General features: G+C 40.5%; 1 protein-coding gene across 17 annotated transcripts in view; it reads right to left on the reverse strand.

Annotated features, from left to right (window-relative positions):
• The window catches only part of BNC2 (basonuclin zinc finger protein 2), a 416,579-nt gene that overhangs the window by 250,777 nt on the left and 149,159 nt on the right, over positions 1-16,643 (reverse strand). Inside the window, exon 1 of one of the 17 annotated variants that reach the window (XM_070248224.1) lies at positions 14,808-14,986. The exons of 11 other annotated variants lie outside the window; for them this stretch is intronic. Coding sequence is in view for 4 of the 6 variants with exons in the window: in XM_023627399.2 (XP_023483167.2) it covers positions 14,226-14,228 (3 nt within the window). In the remaining 2 variants the exon portion in view is untranslated. Of the gene's footprint in view, positions 1-14,225; positions 14,641-14,807; positions 14,987-16,643 lie in introns of those variants that run through there. 5 more of the 17 variants (XM_070248225.1, XM_023627399.2, XM_070248223.1 and 2 more) reach the window with 5 other exon arrangements.

Consider the following 16,643-nt stretch of genomic DNA (forward strand, 5'->3'; position numbering starts at 1 on the left):
ATGCCATACTTTAAAACAAAGCTCTACAATGATTTTCACAAAATGTTCACATTGATTTTTATCTCCGAAAAGAAGTAAGATTAAGGGGATTTTTCGCTTTTCATTCTTTTTTGAACTTGATATATTTTGCTTTTAAAGTAATAAAAACACTTAAGTTAAAAAGAAAGAAAAATACTAAAGTGATGGGTGAATATTTCTAAACATTCTGCCATAGGTTTAATTATGGGATGGTAATCGTCTCCTCTCCATCTAAATTCCAGTCTGCTGGTGCTGTAACAGGAAGTAAGAGGCCTCAGAAGGGACCCTCTGCAGTCCCCGGGGGAGCTGAAGCTGAGTGCACAGCTCCCCTCCTGCACAGACCTCAAAGGAATCATGGTGTGTGAGAGCTATTTACAACTTACTTTGTGTATAATCAGCAGAAACAAAAGATATGACAACAAGCATAAAGGCCTCTCTCTCTCTCTCCTCTCAGGAGACTTCAGCAAGGGAGGGCCAGTGGGCACTCACTTCAGTGTCAAAAGGGCTTCCAGAAAACACATTTTCTGTGGGGCAGGGAGGAAATATGGCAGGCTTCCTACACACACACACACACACACACGCACATGCACACGTGCGCGCACGCTCTTTGTTTACTGAGATCACACCATAAAGACTGTTAGGGACTAGACTTCTGAAAAAGAGGACAGAAAAAGCCCCACATTGTAAATGGGAGTTACCGTTCAAAATATCTGAAGGGAATGGGGATAGAAGGTGGGTGTGACAAAGGGGACAAAGGAAGAAAGAAAGAGGCACAGAAATGAGAACTCGGGAAAAGAAACGTATTAGCAAGAAAAGGGCTGATAGAGCCTGGGCTGCTTCTCTTCCCATCTGAAATTTAATTTTATTTTTAAACATTAAACATTCAGGTAGGCACTTGCCTGATGGGCGCTATAAAAGTCACAGCCTAAATAAACAAACTAACTTCCATGTCAGCTCAAGTCTCTTCAGTGAAGCTGGCCACAACCCAGGTCAGTTCAGAAGTGCATGTGTTTCGCTGGCTTCAGTCTAGCAGTGAGGGGATAAGGCAAACCATCTGAACCCAAGAAGAACTTGGAAAAGAACGGATAGAAAACTGGTTTTAAAAAAGAGAGAGAGAGGGAGAGAGAAAACCCAAAAAAGAATCCCATCGGAGGGCTCAGGGACATGACTGCGTATAAGTCTGTCATATTGCAAGCCAGAGAAAAACACTGATAGAACTTTAGCCTAATTTCAGTGGTTCGACCATGCCCAGCAGCAAGAGGAAAAATTAGTTAGATAACGCAAAGAATTCAGGAAGACCGTTAAGTGCAATGGATCTGACAATAAGCTAGCCAGGAGCCCTCATGAGAAAGAGCCGATTAAGAAATTCCTTACTAAACACTGAGAAGATGGAGATGTACGCGATGGAGATACGACTGCTAAATAAAGCAGAAACTGAAAAGTCAGGTGAGCTAGGGCGGCGGATCGGCAGTTAACTTACATCTTAATTTTTCAGGCTACAGTTTAACTAGAAGACAGCATTCCAGGCCTACACTTCTTCAGCCATGAAACCCCAGGCTAAGTAAGACTCAGAAGGGACAAGTATAATATAGGACCTAAAGCTTAAGAATGAAAACAACGCATGCTGATCGCCAGTACTGGTGAGTTGGAACAGTATTTATCCGTTTTCCAGTACAGAATGGTCAGAAATACGCACGTTCTTATAGAGGCCTTAGACGAGGCAGGGTTGTATCAACAGGAACACGACAAGGATGAGAGGTATGTTACAGGAGAAGGACTGACAGGGACAGCAGACAGTCTCCTTTGGAGTCATCCCAGAACAATGGACAGGATCAGGATGAGAAAAGGGAAAAGGGTCAAGCATGTGATTCTGCTCCTCAACAGGGTGACAGACACAGAAGATGATGGGGGGCTGGGGGATGGGGGGGGGGAGCCAGGGCATCCTCACGGGAGCCAGGAACTGTCTGCGGTTCTCTCTCTTTCCACCCCGGGAGCTGGTCCTCTTGGGTGAGCTGCCAAAGAACAGGGCCCTAGGCTCCGTGTCAGGAGCAACCTCTGCAGGTACAATTACAGGAGATTTTCACAGCCACAAACAACAACAAAAATACCTTGTTTCTGTACTGTGAAATGTGGGATAAAAGGTAAAAATCTCTCTTCCCTGGTGACACCCTGAGGAGCCTAATGGACCATGAATAATGCTAAAATTACATAGAATCTTTCTTCCAGAAGGCTCAAAGGGCTTTACACATAATATTTATTAGTTCCCACATCAGACAAGTAAGGGGGGGAGGAAATTTCCACTGCACTCTTTTTATTCTTAAATAAGAAAACTGAGGCCTATAACTATGGTTGTCCTCCACATTTGCTAAAATGGATAGAACTGAAATCAAGACAAAGTTCTGTCAACTACCAACCTAGTGTTTTACTAGGAAAGTCTCCTACCATTTCACAGTTTATTTCTCCACTTTTTTTTTTTTTAATTGCTTTTTCTCTCCCAATCCCCCCAGTACATAGTTATATATTTTAGTTGTGGGTCCTTCTAGTTGTGGCATGTGGGATACTGCCTCAACATGGCCTGATGAGCAGTGCCATGTTCGCACCCAGGATCCAAACCGGCAAAACCCCGGGCCACCAAAGCGGAGCGCGAGAACTTAACCACTCAGCCACGGGGCCGGCCCCCCAACTCTTCTTTTATGTGGGTTTTAGCACTGAAGAAAATGAGAATGAAGTTATTTGTACCTGTGCCATGGGTGGGCTTTATAATTACAGTGCAGAAATAGATTACTTTCAATTGGTTTGCAATCATTCTCGTAATTCAGTATTTTGGAAACTGAACATTCCAGGTTGTTGCTTACGGGCACTACATCGCGACGTTGGATGACAGGCCTTAAGTGAAATTTCAAGTAGGCTTAAATATGCCCAGGTTAACTTTCTTTCTGCCCTCTAGGCTCAACTCCAATCATGCTAAAGGCAGGTACTGTGAAAAGTCTTTGGAATTCAACTTCTGTTTAACTCCCCGCTGCAGTATCTTGTAAAGCTGATCAGTTACTCACCAAGTCAGAGCCTTATCTCCTGCATCTGTAAAATGGGAATAATCATATTTACCATGTAGAGTTGGCAAGGCTGAAGGAGACAACATAGGCAAAGCATCTGGTGAACAGGGTATTAGAAATGCTCCTTCCCCGGGTAATCCCCCACAGCACGCCACTCCCACGAGGGCCGAGAAGTTTGAGACAGTGAGGGAAGGAATCTGGGGGAGACGGAAGCAAACCTCAAGTGTCAAAGGAATATTATAAGCAATTAGGGAAACTAAAAATTATACCTATTCAATGAGCTTCAATCAGGAGCCAGCTCAATCGACTTTTAGAGGGCGTCCTAGAATGTGCCGAGAAGGATAATAAAGATCTGTCTAGGCTCTGAGAGACTGGCCATTAGTGTCTTCGTTGGGGGAAGTGGAGGGAAGTGGCACATTTCAGTCTTCGCCAATGCTGCCCCAACCAAGCCCGGCACAATTAAAACACGAGGCAACTTTCTGAGTTCTCTTTCATGCTAGTGAAAGAAAAATAAGGAGCTTCCAGGGAACAGGAGTGAAAAAGATCTGAAGAAATCTTATCCTTTTGGGGAAAAAAAACAAAGGCAGCAAACTGATAGACAAAACCCACAGACTAAGTCAGTGGTTCGAGGTGTCCTCCTCAGCCAGGGAACATTATTAGCACCACCTGGGAACTTGTTTGGAATGCATCTGCAGGCCCCACCTGAGACCTACTGTGACAGAAGCACTAGGGGTTCTGACAAGCCAGCCATTTGCTTTTAGTGAGCAGTTTTTGAGAACCGCTAGCCTAAATAAACTAGAGAATCAATAAAGAACTGGTAAGGCAAAAGCTCTCTAGCCGAAGACTTAGTTTTAGAAGAGACAGGCCTATAAAAACAAAAAAAAAGAAAAAACTGAGGGAAGAAGGAAGGAACCTACACCAGGAAATAAGATCCAGGATCTCCCAAAATCTCACTCAGAAGGAAAGAGGAGAGTTAAGAAAGGAGACTCTTAAGAGAGAAAGCCAAAATGAGCAAGCCACGTAAGGAGCAGTGGTATGGCCAACTCCACATATGCTGCCATCATCAGAAGGAAATGATTTGGGGACAGACATTAACTTTGGCATTTAATCTAGAATCACTTCAAAATTATCCAGGTCCCCTTGAACTCAGCCACTGGGTTTGCACCACCCAGCTTCTCTCCCTGCTTTTCCATAGCAATCAGGAATGAGGATGAATTTAACTGTCTCTAATCAGGAGAAAGAGCTTGCTGCCAAGTAATGATCACCAAGCCACCAAATTGGTCTTTTTTGAGGGGTTGGCATTTTTTTTAGAAGAGTTCACTTTGGAAGAAAACAGGTGCATTTAACTGGATCTTCATCAGAGGCAAAAAATGGGACAAATCAAAAGGGGGGGGTTTCCTCCCTAAATTTAATACACTGAAGAGAAAAAGGTGATTGAAAAAAGTATGTGAGAAAGTACAAAAGGGAGTAGGAGGAATGAAATATGATAGAAGAATGTATTATGTGCCAATTAGCAAGAGAACAGATATTACCCCCCCAAAAAACCCTCAACATTTCAAGTTACCCATTGAACCACCTACAATAAACCTACTATGATTAAAAAAAAAAAAGTTTAGCTATACATGGTTTAAGAGATGAAATACAACAAGCTCATAACACTAGATTTAATGCACAGTGGTTGGTTACAGCTGCATACTCCTCTGGACTAGCCCCTTACCCCATTTTACATGAGTTAGACTTACTCTGAAGAGTGAGCCTGAAGGAAGGCCACAGATCATACCAACAGACCAGAGGAATTCCTCCTGCTGTAAACAGGAGGGCCACGGGAGCTCTTACCAGGCTGCCAAGGCTCGTAAAGTAGCATGCTGAAGATCAATGAATCAACTTGGTTTTCTTTGCATGCAAAGTCCAAACACAGGTAATGTTAAGAAAAGAAAAGAAATGGGGAAGCAGATTCCATCCTGCTGCTCCACACAGCAGAAACTTTGCCAACTCACACTGTGTACTGCACAATTCCCCCTCCAAGCCTGCTGAGGACCCCAGACCAAACGAGAAAACGCACAAAAACATACAAAGTTGATTTCTATGGAACACCCACGCCCCCATCCCCAGTGCACTGGTCTCAACTGCCATGACGTGTGGGAGGGATGAAAAGCGGCAGCATTCTGCACCAGACAGGTAAAGGGTGAATGTAAATCTCTCCCACCAATGGCACCTCTTCATTACTGAGGGTCTCAGGAAGTGGTAAGAAGATCAAGTAAAAGTTCTTCTATTTTCCTTGGAGATCTTATAAGGTATTTTTTCCAAACTGAACATATTTTACTGCTAAAATCTAGGAGTAAAATATGGCTTTAGAAACTACAAGGAGAAGCTTAGTAGACAACAGAATGCTTTATAAATGATAAAATACGCGGTTTTTTCTGGGTCTGGCCCAGTGGTGCAGCAGTTAAGTGCGCATGTTATGCTTCAGCAGCCTGGGGTTCACCGGTTCAGATCCCGTGTGCGGACGTGGCACAGCTTGGCAAGCCATGCTGTAGTAGGCGTCCCACATATAAAGTAGAGGAAGATGGGCACGGATGTTAGCTCAGAGCTGGTCTTCCTCAACAAAAAGAGGAGGATTGATGGCTGATGTTAGCTCAGGGCTAATCTTCCTCAAAAAAAAAAAAAAAAACAATAAAATATTTATTAAAAAAAAGTGGTTTTCTTTTTTGTTTCTATTTGGCGTTAGTAGCTTCACATACAGAGAGCGCTACTTGTGTCATCAACTTACCTAATGATAAGTAATGCTATAAAATACATTTTATTTTCTGTCTATGTGCCTTCCTTTTGGTGACATGATGCTCTCCCCAGGTTTCATCTACCACCTGTACGAGAACTGTGCTCCCAAATCCCTATTTCTTTCCTCTCATGTGGATTTTAGTCCTGTACTTTCAAGCTTTCACTAGAAATTTTCAAAAAACTCAGTTAACACGTCGAGCTAAACCAAAAAGCAAACAAGTTCACTGCTATCTTTCTTTACTCCAGCTCTCCCCTGCCTTTGCTGTACTTTGCAATGTTACCATCATAATCCCATTAACAAAGACTGAGAACCATAGATCATGATTAAAAGCTTTCCCTTTATTTCCCGAGCCCAGTAAATCCTGAAAGCTTGTCCATTCTTCCCTTTCAGTCTCGTCAGCTGTCCCCCCACACGCTTTCCAGATCATTTCTCTCCTTCCCGATCATTTCTAACGAGTGCATGCTCAGACCTTTGCCATAACCCTTAAGTGATAATCCCAACTTTATCATCCCACCCCTCCAACTGTCAAACATATTCTCCTAGACGATGTTTAGAGTCCCCCCACAAATTACCAATTACAGTTCCTTCCAGGCCCTCTACGATCTAACTCTGCCCTGTTTTCCAGCTTTGTCTTCTCCTCCTTCGTGACAAATACATAATAGACAGTCCAACTAGATTATTTAATGTCTCTCGCACACTGATTTTGGGCTTTCCTAATTTGACACAGTTCTTATGCTGCTCTTTTTGGAATCCTCTCCCCAGCATTATACTTTTGAAAATCTCCATACTTCCTGAAGCCACCACGTCAACTAAGTTTCCTGATGTCCCAGGCAGAAGGGATCTCCTCCCCAGTGTTAAACCATCCTTAGGGCTCACAGCACCTCACAACCTTATACTTTAAATACATGTTTTTCTCTCCTTAACAGCAAGAACTAACTTACTTCTCTTTGTATTCCCCCATACCTACCACACTGCTTTACACACAGCAGACAGCCAACAAATACATGCAAAATAAATAATAAATAAATCTCTTAAAATTCATAGTGGCACCAGTGACCCAATGTTGCAAATAGAGTGATTTTTAACTATATCATTATTCCACTTCATCCTCAACAAATACCCTTAAGGCAGTTAGGGGCCAATAATTCCTACTTTATAGAAATTCAAGATGCAAGGAGGTTACTATTTATGCACAGAGCATTCTTTTGAGTATAATTTATAGCCTGTAAAGGTTCAGTAACTAATTCAATGTCACTCTGTTGATCTGTGGTATATTTCAGTGGAAATTATACTTCTCTTGCTGGACTGTCCTTCCAGCTTACTTCAGGGATGCCTCTAGAACCTTACTCCATCAAAGTAATCTCCTACAGGTGAGAAAATACACAACATTTCCTCTACAATATAAGTTTAAGAGGTCTTTCTCTGCCCCACAAGTTGTCAACATATGCTGAAATCTATAGAATGATAAAAATATACACTGGCATGTACAGCCTCTTAGTTTAAAATTTACTAGGCTTTGGAGTAGGGGCAGGTATGAAAACCTGCTTTAATAAGCTCTTTAAAACAGGTATTGATTACCAAATACCTAGAAAGAAAGTAATCAGTACACTACACTGCACCGAGATAGGAACACATTTCTAAGATACTATGAAAGCAGCTTACAGCCAACTGGAGGTAAATTTCCATCCCTAATCAGTTTCTACTTTGTTTCAAGTCATGGGTAGGCAACTACAGCCTGAGGAATGGAGAGCCAAAGGCTACCTGGCTGCCTATGTATGTAAATTAAGTTTCACTGAAATACTACAGCCAGGCCTGTTCCTTTACATATAGTCTACGGCTGTTTGCAGCTACAAACACAGAGTTAAATAGTTGCTACAGAAAAACATAGGGCTGCCTAAAATATTTACAGTCTGGCCCTTTACAGAAAAGGTTTTCCAACCCAGTTTAAAGCGTGCAAAATTATACCTCTTCCCCCAGCAGCATCACTTTCAAGAATTCACCTTTAGGAAATATGAATACAAGGGTGAAAAAGAATGTTCATATTGAAGCACCACTCTTTATAAAAGAAAAGAGCTGGCTGGGGCCGGCCGCATGGCTGAGTGGTTAAGTTTGCACGCTTCGCTTCGCGGCCCAGGGTTTCGGCAGTTCAGACCCTGGGGGCGGACATGGCACCACTAGTCAAGCTGTGCTGAGGCGGCATCCCACACGCAACAACTAGAAGGACCCACAACTAGATATACAACTACAGACTGGGGGGCTCTGGGGAGAAGCAAATAAAAAGAAGATTGGCAACAGATGTTCGCTCAAGTGCCAACCTTTAAAAAAAGAAAAGAAAAGAAAAGAGCTGGCAACACCTCAATGTCCACAAACCAAGAACTCATTAAGGAAATTATGATACAATGATATACTAAAAATCCATTAAAAATTATGACAGATATCTATGTTTACAGACATGGAAAGATATCTAGGACACAATTCAAAAAAGAAAAGGCAGTCACATATCCATAATCCCTTTATGTAACTAGTATCTATCAACACATCTGTATGTACACATAAATGAAGAAAGATGACTAAAATGATGTTTATAAAATGGTTCCTTGATGGCACTCTTTCAGATATTTTTTACTCTCTTTGTAGTTTTCTTTTTTTCTTTCTGAGGAAGATTAGCCCTGAGCTAACATCTGCCGCCAGCCTCCTCTTTTTGCAGAGGAAGATTGGCCTGAGCTAAAATCTGTGCCCATCTTCCTCTACTTTATATGTGAGATGCCTACCACAGCATGGCTTGACAAGCGGTGCGTAGGTCCACACTGGGGATCCGAACTTGCCAGCCCCAGGCCACCAAAGCAGAGCACAAGAACTTTACCACTACACCACCAGACCAGCCCATCTTTGCAGTTTTCTTCATCAGATCTGCACAATAAATACATATCATTTTTACAAAAGCTGTAAAAAAAAAAAAAAAGTTTACAGCTATTAAAAATTAAAATCAGTGTGCAAAGTTTAAGATTCTGCATTTTAGAAAGCAGTGGGTTTTTCAGAAAATAAAGGTGTTTTGGTAAGTTTTTGGTTTGGGTAGGGTTTTCGGTTTTGTTATTGCTGTTCTGGTTTTTCCTTTTTGTTTGTTTTACAGACAGAGGGGGATGGCACCATGGCCGAGTGGATAAAGTTCTATGCACTCCACTTCCAGGTTCAAGAGTTCAGATCCTGAGTGTGGACCTGCTCCACTCATCAGACACACTGTAGCTGTAGAGGAAGACGGGTGCAGATGTTAGCTCAGGGCTTATCTTCCTCAAGCAAAAAGAGAAAAAGAGGAGGTTTGGCAATGGATGTTAGCTCAAGGGTGAATCTTCCTCCCCAAAAAAATAAACTAAAAAAAAACAGAAAGGCTCGGGGCCAGCCCTGTGGCTGAGGGGTTAAGCTTGCACGCTCCACTTAGGCAGCCCAGGGTTTCACCGGTTCCAATCCTGGGCATAGACCTAGCACCGCTCGTCAAGCCATGCTAAGGCAGCGTCCCACACAGCAGAACCAGAAGTACCTACAACTAGAATATACAACTATGTACTGGGGGGTTTTGGGGAGAAGAAGAAAAAAACAAAACAAAACAAAAGAAAGATTGACAACAGATGTTAGTTCGGGGCCAATCAGAAAGCAAAAGACTTCACGTTCTGTGAAATAATAATTTTTTTTTTAAAAGACAGGCTCTTAGGTTTACCAATAAAGTGCATATCTATGGACTGGCATCCTCACTATACGTGGCAATCTCAGTATTGGATCAAAAAAGTCCCTGAGAAAAGCATGCATGGGTTAGGAGGAAGAGGAGAGGTTAACAAACAGTCCCTTGAAGGAAATGTATTAATTCAATCAGCGTCTTGCTTCTGGGTTCCCATAAAAAGGTTCATAAAGTACCCAAAAGCCACATAAGATTTTAGAATTATGCTGCTCAGTGACTGATTCTCAGTGAAGAGTAAGAGAGGAGAGATTTTTCTCCACCCTCATTTTCTTCAACAAAAGTAAGCTTCTGCAAGATTGGCACAACTGTTTTTTAAACTGGTAACTGAAAAGGCCAAGGATGTACAGGATACAATTATTAAGAACCTGTACCACCACTGATAAAGAGATGTTAAGTCAACACTGCAAAAGGCTTACAAACTACAACAGGAACGACAGAAGAAGACATTGCTAAAAGAACCAACACAGCTCACCCTCTCTGTGCCAAACTTCACAGGCATCATTTCCAACCTCATTTTATAAATGAAGTAACTGAGGCTCAGAGAGGTTATATAACTTTTCCAAACTCTCATAAAGAAGAGATCACTTCAAATGCAGATACATCTGACTCAAAAGTCTGAACTCCCCCATGCTCATGAAATAGAAATTGTATTTCTAACGAAGTACTGTATAAAATCTCAATATAAATCTAGCAGGTGAGAAAACTTGAAATTCCTGGTTTGTAAAGATATTACAAAATTACCACATCAATTAATTTGTTTTAAAAGCAATTTCTTTTAAATAGTATGTTTTTTACATTATTTTCTGAGTTAAACCTATCCATATTCTCCATCCTTACATTTACACATATATGCATATACATATGATATGCATATCTATTTATATATATGTTATACCATTATATGGAGCACAAAAACTTTTTAAGATTTTCAAACTGAAGTAGAATCTGTATACATCTGTAGACACGGAGTCCAACTGGACATAAAACTGTGACTTGGTTTTTTTCCCACTATAGAATTATTTCACTGCTATAAACAAACTCTGTGCCCCAAAAATTAACATGTGAAAAGCTGTACGATATAACTGTAATTTTTTTACATTGATTATTTACCCCACAGTATTTTTCTCTTAGATATATTCTCTTTTCAAATTGTGCAGTGATTAGCTTTTCCTGTGAATTCCCCCAATTGCACCTCCAAACTCAAGATACACAAACCCTTCAACTCCCAGATGGGGAAGCTGAGGTTTTGCCCTGTCGTGTTTTCTGGGGATATGGGGCCATGAGGCTACAGTTTTCTAACCACGTATTCCATGGATCCTCGTAGAGGCTAGAAAGTAGGACTCTGCAGCTGTGCCTCTTTTCCTCTAGAGCAGCTCTAATTTTTATCAGTTCTACATATCAGCTTCCTTGTAAAATTTAATTTGAAAGGGGAAAAACAAAAACCAGCGGGCTCTACAACAGATTTTTTTTTCCATAGCTAGCTTAAGTTATAGATGGATGAAGAATGTAACAGAGTTTTTAAAAGCAAAGACTTTGGGGTCAACCTCCTGGATACACATTTTAGACTTTTATTTCCTCGTCTGTAAAATGAAAATGATTCTACCTGCCCAGATTGCTTTTATAATAAGTGAATAGGTCACGTGGGTACCAACCCCAGCACATTGTGTGAGCTAAGAGGTAGCTATGAGATAATTAGTTTTTGATCCTGATTCCTTTACTCTAAGTAACAGGCGAAAATAAACACTAAGCCAAATATTTATGTTAGATCTTAAGATGCAGTATGTTCAAACTAGGGTTGGCTGAAAGACACTATATATTAGGCAAAATAACAAAGCTAATCAAAGACCATCTATGACAGTACTGATGTACTACACATGGGAACACAATTACTTTCAATAAAAACATAATTCGGGATTAAAAAACAATAAAAGAAGCACATTTGGTTCAACAAATAGTTCCCAAGCCTTTAACTACACTTAAGGCATTGAGCAAGACTGTAAACGGAGATAAAATATTGCCCAATATACGTGTAGGTTGCTTGCTACTATTTCATTTAATTCTACTGAGAAGTATAAATACTATTAGCTTTAGTGTGACCTTAATTCCATAAATACAAGAGAATATTCACAAAGCTGGGGACAGAGGCAGGGGTCTTACCTGTAAAACTGAACATCAAGCTCCACCATAAAGTGCTACTGATAATGAATATAATAAGGCAAGAAGCTCCAATTCAAGGAAATGATTAGAACTGATGATACAAGGGTAAACAGAATCCAACAGAATTTGCCAACTTAGCCTGTTGTCTATCATTAGCCACAACTGATATCACAGAAATAACAGCATCACGCTGACATTCATGAAGGCCAACCTGGTGAGAATTTGCAAAGTGGCAAAAATGCAAGACTAATGGTTGACACAAGAGAGTCTCAGAAATAAAGCAAGTTGTCTGCCGATGCCTAATATCTCCTTTCCCATAGATAATTAAAGAAATTAAAACATTTAAATTTACCCCCTTGTTTCCAAAAATTGAAGCTTCCCAAGTTTGCCACAGGGCAAGCTCAAAGAATGGGACTTCCAGTTTACTGAATATCTACTATGCACTGGAGCTTCTTCACATGTGTTGTCTCATTTCATCTTCCTGACAAATTCTCAAGCTAAGTGTTCTTTTCTTCATTTTAAAATTAAAGAAAATAAAGGTTCGAGACAAAGTGACTTACCCAAGGTCACGAGACTAATAAGTGGGAACACTAGAATCTGAACTCAGGTCCAATGTTTTAAGCCCCCCTAGAATTCTACAATGTCAAACAATAACATCTGGTACAATGGGAACAGAAAAATGCTAAAAGAAAAAGATTGATATTTTTCAGAAAGCATAATTTTTAGGGGAAAAAAATCCTAAATCAATTTTAATTTTCTTATTAGAGAAACATGATATTGGAGTAATTCCACTCTTTCCCTCTTGGATTATGAAAGGAAATTTTTAATAAATCAAATTGGAAAGGGGAGAATACAACTACATCCTTTTTACAATGAAAAACTGCTTCCACGATCAGGATAACAAATACATTTTTAGGTAATCTAAATGTACATGATAGATTTTCTTCTTAATGTGGCACTATTAAGTTTTTCTACTATTTAGGAAAAAGAATTAATTTTGAAATTGGCTGCAAGAAAAAAAACAAAACTAGCACCAAGCAAGTTTAATATTCTTCTGAAAGCTGCACTTTAAAATTTAAAATTAAAACAAAAATCACCCAAAGAAAACCCCCATCATTACTTTACTACAACCCAACAGAGTAAAAAGAAATAATTCTTAAAGCGAGTGTTCTCTAGAATGTAAGGGAAAATATCCAATGAATTCGTCTAAAATTTGAAGTGCCAAGTCCATACATAAATCTTGATTTTGCCATAGAGTTGACTGCTTGTTGGTTTAAGACCTCCCATAAACAATATGAATCTATCTGTTTATAAAGAGCAAACCATCAAACAGACAGCGTTAATCAGATTAAACTCAGGAGGTCTATCTTGACAAAATCATCGTTTTATAGAAATACATAAATCATGTACCAAAACCTCTATAAACAGGGCACACAAACCCACCCATAGTTTACTTTTTTGTGGTACATTCTTGAGTTAAATTTCTGTCACATAACATTGTAAAAAATAACTTATCAATGGAAAACTATCGTAGTTTAACAACTCTACAAGTTTTCCCCTGCATCTTTTGGAAGTTATCAGAGTGTAGCTGCACACACAGGCGCACACACACATACACAACTCTGTGTGTGTATATATATGTGCACTATTAAGGAAGAGAAAATGACACATCACAAGAACATGAAAACAAAGAAAGTATTAAGGTTTGAAAGTGAAGAGAAATAGAAAGGCAATTCAAAACTAAAATTCAAACTATTATGACATCCTTCCATAGGTAAGCCCAAAATAATCCATGTTTCTCCTAGACATTGGGAAAAAATGAACTGCGGGAATATTTTATAAAGTCACAATAGAAAATCAGAAGGCTGTTCCATACGTCCACATTTCAATCTATTATAAATTCATTTGAGTCAGATCAAATCATGAAGCAGCCCTGAGTGTTACATGAAACAAGCACAATTACAATTGAAGTCAGATCATATACACCCTGAGTAACTGGAAGCCCAAAACAACTGGAACAGTGAATGAGGAAGCCTAGAGTTTCCCCTGGAGAGGGACAGGGGTGGGGGCAATCAGCAAAATGCGTATACCTGAGACAACTGCAGAGCCTGAAAAGGTCCTAAAACCCTGAAGATGCTCACATGGTCTCACAAGCAAGTCCCTTCACCAGATCCACAGCCCAGATAACTGGCATCTTTTAAACTGTCCTATTTCCAGAATTCCTGATTTTAAATCACACTGGAAACCTCTGGCTGCAATTGAATTAGAATGGCTCGGCTCAGCCCTTCTAAACACCAAGGGGAAAAAAAAAGTACCATCCTTAAGTTTGTTTTGTTATAAACTCGGACCTTCTGCATTCCAAAATTGTATCCCTCTGACGAATATAAACCGGTATTAGAGAGAAATGGTTAAAAAAAAAAAAAAACAAAAAAAACCCAAACCAGCCAGTGAAAAGGAATGAGGGAGTACGAATGGTAACATACAGTACCATGAGCGGCAGTGGCCTCCCAGTCAGTGGTGCAAGGTTAACAGATCACTCCTGGCCTTCAGGCAGACAGCAAAACACAGCCTGGGGAAGGGCAGGGACAGGGACCCAGGCCGGGGGAGGGGGCCCCCGCTCGGCCAGTTTACACGAGAAGGCAGCTCAGCTCCTTTCGGGCGCATTCCTCCTCTCTATCTCCCAACCTTTTTGCGTGTGTCTTGTCATATTTTCTTCAGCTGTTAATTGTCCAGACTGCAAGGCTTTAAACAGCCAAGGTTTAGGAAAAAGCGAAACCCTTCTAAGTGACCATCACAGCAAATCAGCTTCACGCTGGTGGGTAAAATTTTCCAAGGGAAGTGTTCTTCTGATAGTTCCTGAGTTTCTAAGTCACCCACCCCCACCCCACCCCACCCCCACCGCCGCCCCCACCGCCACCGCCGCCCCCACCCCCACCCCCACCGCCGCCCCCACCCCCACCCCCACCGCCGCTGCCGCCACACACACTCCCCTGGAGGGCTAAATGCACTGTGGCAATAAAACATTCATGCGACTTGGAATTTTAACACAATGCCATTTCCCTAGTTTAACCTGAAAGGAATGCACTAGTCACAACAGACTACATCATCCTGCCATCGAACCCTGCCAAGGAACGGCTTTTTTGGCCGTGCTGGGCCAGCTTTGACGGGAAAGGAGTACACAGACCCACACGCTGAGCACAGAGGGGCCACCTCTGCTTCCTCAGCCTTGTCCAGCAACACCCTGCTCTTGAACATGACCCCTGACCCCTCGCATTGTGACCGGCTTGTGATGCATGTGTCACTCTGGAACTTCTGCAGAGCCACACACTGTGAAGGCCATTTGCTGCTCTCTCTCAACAGGCCTTGGGCCGATGCCAAAGGTTCTTTCTTATTATTGCTGCTACTACTGAAAGTCTCACGTCTCAAGCGTGGGGATGCTTTCCCCCCCGTGTGGTGGAGGGGTCTGTTTTTCTTTTTCCTTTGTTTGTTTTGGACTTTTTAAAAAAACAAACTTTGCATTTGCATTCATAATTAGGTTATGATTACTGACAAAATGGTTTGCTTTGGGGACTACTTATCAAAGCTGCCAGTTCTTTCGCATTTAAGTGACATTTAATTTAGACTTACAAAATACAAAAACAGAAATAATTCTGATTTCTCCTGAGAATTTTAGAGAGTAACTCAAAGGTGTTGAATTCTAAAACATCCACACTTAACCGTTTCATGTGGCTAAAGGACTAACAAAACAAGCAGCAAATCAGATCCCAAAACCCTACATTTATTGATTTATTACTTGTGCACAGATTTCTGCCTTCAAGGAACATCACTGACAAACTAAGGAACAAGGCAAAATAGATGCACAACAAATGAAAAATTAATCACATTAAAAGTTAAAAAATACTTGAACTCTGCTGTGATGTCAGTTGGGCCCTTTATAAGCAATTACAACAGCATTAATTTTGATTAATTTTGTAAGTTACCGGATACTATAACTTTGTCCCCAAAATCCCTTTTTCCTTTATCCTCAACTTCTCCCCCAATACTAAGGTATGCCTTCCAGTTTTTACTTTTCTGATTATTCACTTTTTTTCTTTTCTGATCATTAACTGTTTTCACATGGAGCACGTTCACTTTCAGCCTTGCCCTATAATTTTGTCTTCTTATTCGTCCTGTTACAAGAGTCACAGGCAGTTCTAAAAGGCAGCAAGTCCCTCCTCCTTGCCCTGACCCTGAACTACAGCCAGGTGAACTGTGATTACTGCTGCCAAACGCAGAAGATGCTCAGCTTTAATCTCCTAGAGTGAGGCCCTGTCCTCTTCTCAGTAACAAATGAAGAACATCTTATTTCATCTAAGAGATACCCTAAAATACAAAATGATGATCTCTAAGCAAGTTAACATGCACATATAAAATAAAACCAAATTGTCTTCTTTAGTGTAATTTTTGTCTCCTTAGTAGCTGGAATTAGTCTTAAGCCCTAGTTAAAAGACTTTTTTCTTTTTCTTTAAACAGACATTATCATGCCTTGAAAAGTCATTCTAATCCCTTCACCTTAGCCAAGCCATGCTAATTCTAGATAGTAGAACAGCAATTACTTTTTTTTTTTTAAAAAAAGGAATTATATTTGACTTGGGGAGCAGGCGGTGGGAAATCAACCCGAGAGAGAAGCAAAGATTATCAAAAACCTATGTGAAATACTTCCATTTTAAAATGCAAATGCTGAAATCAAACTGTCATTTTAATCTATATAAAACACAGGAATAAAGACATTTGATTTCTTTAAGTAATCTGATTTATTATCAATGTAAATTAAAATTCTAATTTTGATGTTACTAGTGGGAAACTTAGTAAAATTGAAGACAGCACCACATAAAGCCTTGAGATTAAAATTACTGAGGATTATTTC

This window comes from Equus caballus, chromosome 23 (assembly GCF_041296265.1).
Source record: "Equus caballus isolate H_3958 breed thoroughbred chromosome 23, TB-T2T, whole genome shotgun sequence".
Classification (NCBI taxonomy): domain Eukaryota; kingdom Metazoa; phylum Chordata; class Mammalia; order Perissodactyla; family Equidae; genus Equus; species Equus caballus.